The 8,986-nt window shown below is 51.7% G+C and overlaps 1 protein-coding gene across 1 annotated transcript in view; it reads right to left on the bottom strand.

Annotated features, from left to right (window-relative positions):
* Positions 1–7,712, bottom strand: part of Slc9a2 (solute carrier family 9 member A2) — a 78,300-nt gene extending 70,588 nt beyond the window's left edge. Inside the window, exon 1 of the mRNA XM_055607632.1 lies at positions 7,164–7,712. Within this exon, the coding sequence (XP_055463607.1) occupies positions 7,164–7,470 (307 nt within the window). The 5' untranslated portion in view covers positions 7,471–7,712. The remainder of the gene's footprint in view (positions 1–7,163) is intronic.
* Positions 7,713–8,986: the final 1,274 nt, after the last annotated feature.

The following is an 8,986-nucleotide window of genomic DNA, read 5'->3' as shown; positions in this document are numbered from 1 at the left end:
CATACATACATACATACATACATACATACATACATACATACATACATACATACACACATACGCTGAAATGCAACCGGGCGGGGGGAGGGAGTCAATTTAGTTCCAAAGGGCTGGCAGGGGTCTAAAGGATAAAGAGGGCAGAAAGTGATGACACCACATCTTCTAATGCAAATGGCTCAAAACCCTATACTCAGTTTACTTTTCACTGCAGAATGAAATTAGTGACATTTTCAAAGGGCTGGGGCAGAACCCACTGGCAAACAACTTGTCTAGAATGTAAGACCCCAGGCAAAGCCCCTCCCACCAAGAAAAGAGTTTGAACAAGGCCAAAGGCCAAGGCTGCGGCTGAAGTCTTCACTGTAGAAACGAGGAGGAAGAAGAAAATCGAGATGAAGCGGAGCTCACCGCGGATAAAACGTGCCGAGAGTGCTCACAAACCTAACTCAGCCCTGGCTTATTGAAAGCCCTTTCAATCTATTTAAGCTTTGAAATAGGATTTAAAACTGTACAAAGCCCAAGCATTCTCAGCAGCTAATGACAGTGAAGGCAGCAAATGGCCATGCGGGCGAAGAAGAGGTGGAGGTGCAGGCGGTGAAGGGGAAAAGGCAGGAATGCATTTGACAAATAACAAAGATGCTGCAAAGTCAAAATACTGAAAAAAAGAGAAAAGAAACACATCAAGTGAAAGCATGGGCCAGAACGAGCCCCAATAAGTCCTTACAATGAATGTAGTAGCCTTCCTTTTTAAACTGCAGCGATTTAAAATTTTAAAGACAGGAAGTCCGGTTCTGTGTGGTTTAATGAAGTACATCTGAAGTAAAGTGATGGAGCGGATTTTCTGATAAGGCAGAGGAGCAGAGGGGCCTCCGAAAGATGTGGCCACACTGTAAGAGGAAAAGGGTGTGCAAAATCCAGTTCTATTTGGAGTAAAAATAGTGATACAAAAGAAATCAAAGTTAAACCACAGGGAAAGCTATAAGGTAGAATCAAGGCAGAGCTAGGATGTAACAACCCTGAATCAGTACACACCTAGGAATGTGGGCTCAGAGCAGGTAAAGTAGAACAGAAACTCGACTCTGTCTGTGTGAGAGTACACACACACACACACACACACACACACCTGCATACATGTACAGCACCTGACCCTACGCACACTCTCATGCCCTTTTCAAGTTCACATAGGAAAACCTTATTTTAAAACAGCGCCACATCAATGCACACAGAAGGTAACAATTGAGACGAACAGAAAACCTTCAGCATACCTTTCTCATCAAAATGCAATCAGCGCTGCATAAACTTTAAAAACCAAAACAAAACACAGTCCGAGGGCTGGGGAGATGGTTCACTGGCTAAGAGCGCTTGCTTTTCTTGAAGAGGACCTGGGTTTGACTCCCAGCATGCACACAGTGATTAGCAACCTTCTTGAACTCTTCCTCCAGGAGATCCGTGTCCCCTTCTGGCCTCCGCAGGCACTAAATGCTTCCGTGGCACGCTCATGTGCATGCAGACGAAGCATCCACACATAAAATAAAGTTAATAGAGCTAACAAAAACAGAACAAATCTTGGGGGGAGGAAGAGTCTCAATGTGTTTATCAATTTAAGTGTAAGAAGAGGAGTGAGCACGGAAGTCAGCTTATCAAACACGGGAGCAGACTGGAAGCTGGACAGCGGTTCTCTTAGTGTGTATTGCCACCCTGCTGGGGAACACCCTTTTAATCAGGGCGGGTGTCAGGGAGAGTCACGTTTAATAACCCTACTTTACCTGGGCAGGTAGTCCTTTGACCCTGCCGGCCCAGCATGCTGTGATATGATCCAGCAGATGGGTTTTGGCATTTTGTACCAACTTGCCCTCTTTGAGCACACTTGATTTCCGGTACCAACAGTGATACCATGTAACTTCTGGGAGTGCTACTTTACTGCTGTCACACCCAGACGGAATCCTCTGTCTTTACTATTCACTGTTTTGGGTTTTTTTATTTGTAATGAAGATTAATTCATATAAACTTGAACTATCCCGGTTTGGACCTGTTTGTGACTTAGTCTTAAAGGTATAGCATGTCCCAGCTTTGAATATAATGAACACAGGAAAATACCCATACTTTAGAGAGAATGATGAAGATGGAATGGGCTTTTAAGGAGCTCCAATAACTGAGTAAATATGGAACTTATTTTGCCCATTTTATTGGGTCATTATAGCACAAGTACATACTAATTTGGGAGCTCAGATAATCACAAAATATATGTATTTGATACATATTTAAAACAACAGTAATTGTGTTTCCCATTATCAATGGTTTGGGGAAAATAGTCACCCTTGTGTGGTGAAAACTGACATAGTGTTGAAAAAAAAACTCAACAATTGATTATCTAAGCTTTCAGTTTAATGGCTTATTTAGTCATCATTAATAAGCCAAAGAAAATAGGAGTGAGAAAGCCACAAAAGCATGAGCAAAAACTGTAAAATTAGAAACCCAATAAGCAGGAAGGATCTTTTAAAAATACAAGAAGAAATAATAACTTTGATCAAGATGAAGAAAGATAAGAATACAACTATTAGGGAGAAAAGGAGAACATGAATACAGAAGGAGAGCTCCAAGATCTTTTTTTAAAAAAATGTTCTTTTCAAATGTAAAAGTTCAAATGACATAAAAATGACAAAAAGTGTCTCAAAAATATACAGATAAACCGAATAGCACTATGACTGTAAATATTCAAATAACTGAATCATCATCCAAAATCTACCAGTATAGTAAGCTTTACAAAGAAAACGTGTGTGTGTGTGTGTGTGTGTGTGTGTTACACTTTTGGGGGCTTCAAGGAAAAGAAAAGAAAATGTTATCCTGGTTAAAGTTGATTTTTAATTGGATAACACAACCTGTTGTTACTTTAAAAATAAAACATTGCAGTGTGCTGTCCTGATGCCATTCTTTATGATGCCTGAATTAGCCTTTAGGAAGTAATGAAAAAGCTGCTGCTTTCCTTTTTCAGGCCGAAATGTACGGGCAACCCTGAGCACAGATGGTGCTTTGAAGAAAAGTGAATCTGAACTGTTCTGTGGCTTTGCTGGGTCAGAGCACATACCAGCAGGCACATGGTATGTACAAAATGAGATGCAGAGAGCATGAGCTTCATCCTGTGACCCCCTTCCCGGGGGTACATAAGCTTTGAACAAACTCCACAAAGCATAAGGCAAATGCAAGGAGACATTTTTTCAGAGGCACAACCTTTGAGCCTCATATTCTAAACTCAAGGCAGCCTGAAGCCCAGAACACACATGTTCATGGGCTAAATGTTTTGCCTTTCTATGAAATAATAATAATAATAATAATAATAATTAACCTCATTTTCCAGAGAGTGAGATGGAGAGAAGTAGAAAATGCTGTGTACTAGCCCCAAGTTGTGGGGTCAAGAATAACCAATGACCCACAGGCAGGAAGAACAAACAAACCAGCCTCTGCAAGACCCTAAAGCTGTAAAGGAGCCTACAGGGAAGCCTGACCAAAGAAGAGGGCTGAGTTATTTAAAGCTGAGACCCAGGTTCGGTCCCCGAGCCTTGTGCAGAGGTGGAAATACAGCCACACGCACTCAGAGCATGCACGGCCCCCAGTAGTCCAGCTAACGAGAGAAAGCAAAGCAGACGGCTGTCAAGCACGACAGGAAACTGCCCAGAGTCTTCCCCTCCATTTCTCTTACTGTCAGCTTAGAACCCGATCCTTGCACACAGGATTCATCAGGTAAAGTGTGTGGGTTGCAGGACAAATAAACAACAAAAACAACAAAACAGAAAAGAAATCAACGTATTGCCAGAAATGCAAGCACCGTGAGAGTCTAGTACACACGAGGGCCGTAAGAAAGGCAATCTTATAATCACAGAACTGCAATGCTAACCAAATAGTTGGGAAGTTGATTTCCCCCCAATAACTAGATAAGGCAATGATAAGATAAATTAAATTATGTTTGTTTGTTTGTTTGTTTACAAAGCAAACGAATGTGCTTTGCTTTCTTAGACTACTTCCAAGTCCCAGAGCAGCGCGGTCTCCCTAGCCCCTGCAGGTCCACCAGCAGTGCTTACACTCCTACTGACATCGGTAGGCTCGGCCTGTTCCTCCCCGTTTAGATGGACCACCAGTGGTGTTTCTCCCTGTTCCCTGCAGCCCGTGAGCTCTGGCACACCGTGTACTTCCATTAAGATGCCCCAAACAGAAACCACAGTTCCTATATGAGTTGACAGCTGTGTCACCTCCCGACTGCATATGGCCACGTGTGCTGAACCCGCCATCTTTCCCAAATGTGAGCAGCTTGACTGTCTATGTTCATTAACCACCAGCCCCACCAAACAAATGCTGAAAGAAAACTTCTTTCACTTCCTAATAAACTTTACTATGTATTTAAAACACCCTGCCCATAAATAAAAATATCCCACACTGACATTCACCACACCGGAAGTCTGGACAACTTCATGACCTTCTATCTGGTTAGAACTGACATTCGAAAGGCTGTGAAGACACAAAGTCAATGTTTCTCTGGTCTTGATTCTGCACAGACACTTCTGCTGATAGGCCAGTGCATAGACTACATTAAATGCATGAAATGTAAACAGCTAACACGGAGCGCCACAGTTTCTCTTTCAGAACTTACTTTCCCGCCCGAGAAAGTGCTCCGCAGTCGAGGGCAGTCTTGCTCAGAGCCAAAGAGAGTGAGGGTCTGCGGAGTGGGGGTGCTGGAGAACGAGTTGGAAGCACCTGAGAGGCAGACTTGAGTCTATCTGGGGGGACATCCCCCCAGAAGCTGCCAAACAGGCAAGGGAGGTCTGGGCTATAAAAGAGGATGAAAGAGCAAATGACTCCAGCCAGCAGCTTTCTTAACTTGAAAACTCCGATTTCTGTCCTTAGATCTGTTTCATCCCCTCTACATCAGGAAGGCAGCACCGGGCCGCCTGGACCTCGCTCTGAGGAGGAGACAAGAACACCTGTGCTGTCCTCTCGGCCCCAGTGGCCAGAGAAGCACAGAACCAAGGAAACCCACGGAGAACAAACCTGCACTGCATGATGCACTTCATGTGGCTACAGCTCTGTGGGGGCAGGAAGAGAAACAGAAGAGGGCAGGGAAGTCAGAGCGCCGGGCTGAGAACATGGTTGACAGACACATAAAAGTGCCTGTGAACTCTGACACACACACAAGCATGGATACTCTTTAACCAAATACCGCACAGTGAAGATGACCATGTTCATTAAGATGGATGGAATACCACAGCTGGGGTGAGAGAGTGCCTCCACCCTGAGAAAGTGTGAGCCCTGGGCTGTGACAGAGGCAGAGGCGGCAGAAGACAGTGGAAAAGCAACTGACGGCCAGGAGCATCACAGCTGCTGCAGTGGCTCTCAGGACTTCGCGGTCACCACCATCACCACCATCATCACCATCACCACCATCACCACCTGCCTCTCCGGTAAGAATAATAGGCGAGTCCTCTCATCCCCACTCCAGAAGAAGCCTCCAGGGAGGACCAAAGACCAGGCACCAGGCCCTCCAGCCTGGATTTGGTGTCTCCGCCCACCAGTGAAGCTTCCTGATGTCTCAGCGTCCTCCTCTCCAAAGCAGGGCCATCATATCTACCCAGGATGAAGGCTGTGGAAATGAGGGATAATGAACTTAAGTGCCCACTGGCGGCTGTTATTAGTGTAATTAATCTGATTAAAATAATCAGGAGCGAAAACAGATGAGGGTGTGAGAGGAGAAAAGTCTTAATGGAAGAGGACACAGACGCAGCCCTCCAGAGGCTGTGACTCAGGCAGAGGGAGGAACCCAGAGCTAGCCTACCTGTCTGCATCTTGTCTGACTTGGGTCTGACTTGTGTCTTTCACAGCGTGAACTTTCCAGCTTTGGTGAGAGTATTCACACCTCCAGTCCCCACAGGGTAGGGATGCTGTGAGGGATTTATGAAGAGAGAGCACCTCAGGCCACAAGTTTATGTGGCTCTTTGCTTGGTAGGGGGGTCCATGTCTCTTACACTGTTGCTCAGATGGAATTAAAACACTCAGCCTGCGAGTCACGCCAGAGCCAGCAATTCCAGACTGCAAAGTCCTTCCAGAGCGCAGGACACCTTCGCTCACCACCATTATGGAATAATGCATCTAACCCACCTCAGAAGTCAATTTCAGGCTGAGCTGGCAAGTTCTGCACTCTTACAGACCACCTCTCTGCCACCTGCTTGGACCACCCTTTCTCTCTTCACGCTTCTCCTTCTCTTCAGGATGCTGTGAGCAGCAGCTGCCACTGAGCAGACTCTAGCCATCCCTGAAGGCAGCGTGTATGGTCTGGCTGGGATGTGGCCCCTGGGTGTTCTTTGCTGTACTCCTCTGTCGGTGAGGCATTTCCTGGGCTGGAACCGCTGGAGCCTCTTCCCGCATCATCAGCGCGTTTCCCTAGGATGGCAAGGATGTACCCGCCTCCCACAAGGTGAATGCAGAAAACGGAGGGACCCACGCTCTTCTAACCTTAGAACCCTTGAACAGCGCAGCGGTACTTAACTATACTTTATACCGAGTAATACCGTGAGTGAGAGTTAGGACGGAGTGGGCAGGTTAACATGAGAAAACGGGCGCTGGGGTGATTTTCTTCTCTCGTTTGATGTCAGAACTGGGGATGGTGGAGCGAGTAGGTGAATTATTTGTGAATATCCGTTCTCACTGGCTTCAGTTAGCTCTAAGGAAAAGGCTTCCCGGTGAGTGACAGGCCAGAGAGAAGGACCGAATCCTGGCATTACAGATGCAAGGGCCCAGGTGTGCAGGAGCCTAGTCCCAGGCTTCCTCGGTCGGGGGCCTGGGGAGGGTCTGGTGCAGCCGAGGCGCCCTCTCCCGCCCCGCGTCCCTCTCCACAGCTCAGCCTGCCCACTCCTCTCTCAGCGCGCAGGTCTCCCTCGGCCCCGGCACGGAGCTGTCAAACTCCACCGGGAGAGCAGAATTCGGCAGCGAGTCCCGGCTCTCCAAGGCCACTAAGAACAGGGGATCTTTCAAGCAGCGGAAGCGAACCTATCTGCCCGCGGCTGCCTTGGGGCAGGAGGAGGTGACCACTATCTGAGACCGACCGCTGCCTGCTTGGCGGGGGTCACCGCAGAAGCCCCAGTCCGGCCGTCCCCGCCCCCACTCCCGGACAGTGCGCTTACCGATCTTGGCCAATGAGGCCAGTAGGATCCACAGAGTGATCTCGAAAGGGATTTGCACGTGGGGGTAATCCAGGGTGAACACGGGCAGCCGACTTTCCTCGAACGGCGTCGTCCCCGGGGCCACCACGCTGGCGGGGCTCGGCGGGTTGGAGCTGGCACCCCTGGCCCCGGGTGCGTCCAGCAGGGTCTCAGCAAGCGCACCCGCGGGCACTGCCACCTGCAGAGACAGCAGCAGCAGCAGCAGCAGCCTCCGCCACCGCCTAGAAGGCGGCGCTCGCCCGCCGCGTGCGGGGCCTGAGGGGCCCATGGGGTCGGCGGCTCGGGGCGCAGCGGCGGACGCCAGGGTGAGGACCGGGGGGCGCCCTCAGCGCATCGCGCGGGGACAGCGCCACCAACTCAGCGGGGCGAGGGTCCCCCGCCGCCGCCGCCGGGCCAGTCCCTGCGGCCAGCGAGCTCCCCGCGCGGGGCCGGGAGCGGAGCGCGCAGAGGGAGGAGGCCACCGCGCGGTCCCTGGGCCGCGATCAGCCTCCCTGCGCCGCCGGCCGCCCTCCCATGCCCGGCGGCTGCAGGCCCTGCCCGGGGCGGCCCGAGGGCGGGCGGGGACGGAGGCGGGGCGGGCGCGGCGCCCGGGCGGCGGGCGGGCAGCCGGGCGGGGAGGGAGGACGCGGGGATCCGAGCGACGTGCACCTGCCGCAGCCCGGGGTCGGCGCGGGGGCGACGGTCGCTCGGCTCTCCCCCGGCACGGCGGCCCGAGACCCGCTAATCCCCCGGGAGCCCGCGAGCCGTGGGGCGCAACCGGTGCGCGGTGCGCGCGGGGGCCCGAGCTGTCCCCGCCCCGGAGGCAGCGTCGGCCCGTCCATCGGGGCTGGGACCGACGCGACCCACGCGTCGCGCCCTGTCCCCTCCCCCCCCCCCCCCCCCCCCCCCCCCCCCCCCGCAGGCTCCTGCAAGGAGACACCCCGGGGCGCTGGCACGCGAGGAGGCGCCGCCGGCTCCGGCAGGGAGGCGACGCCGGGCGCGGCGGAACCGGGAGCCTTCTCGCCGCCCTGCGTTGCAGAGAGCCACGGAGCCGAGCCGGGTCCTCGGGAAGAAGAGAAGAGCTGTGGGTAGCCCCTCTTGGGAGAAAAGCGCTTTGAGCGCAGCCAGTTCTCTGCGCACCAAGACTCCGGGTTGGGAACTCGGCGTTCCCACGCTCCAGGCATCCTTGACTTCCCACTTTCCGCTCACTGTAACAGAGAGAACGCCACCTTCTGCCCTCCCCCAGCTTGGCGGGGGGGGGGGGGGGCGGAGGGGCTCTCTGTTTTTAGGCTTGGAGGTGATCTGTCCGAGGGCATCAGAAACATAACTATTTCGTGGAAAACCAGTGATTTGCCTAGCCTTAGACGGACTTGTTTGGCTAATTACAGGACGGGCTGCGGTTCGGGAAAGCGGGATTCTCCCAGCGCCAGCTGGCCCCTCTCCGGAGCCCAGCCTTCAGCAGCGGCCTTGCCAGGTGCCCTGCCTGCCTGCATCCCACTGCGCCCTGTCCTGACGGTGAGAAACCGAAAGGAACCTAAAGCGAACCAGCTGCCTCCCAGCTAACCCAGATGGCTCCCCCGGGATTTATAAAATAAAATAAAATCATCCTCTTTTCCGCATGGCTGCTGCTCTGGCACACCCTTCAGTCCAAAGCAGACAGCAAGTTTGTTTCAAAGTTGTAACAGAATCGGTGAGGTGTCAGGCTCAGAGGCCACTGGATCAGAAGCGCGCAGGGAACGTTGGAGCCTTGGAAAGGCAACCCGGAAAGGGATGATTCTGAGTCCACACAAAATCGACACAGAATC

Source organism: Psammomys obesus, unplaced genomic scaffold (genome assembly GCF_907164565.1).
Source record: "Psammomys obesus unplaced genomic scaffold, mPsaObe1.curated_primary_1811, whole genome shotgun sequence".
Taxonomy (NCBI): Eukaryota; Metazoa; Chordata; class Mammalia; order Rodentia; family Muridae; genus Psammomys; species Psammomys obesus.
Note: the sequence above shows the minus strand (reverse complement) of the source record. Positions and strands in the feature narration are given on the sequence as shown.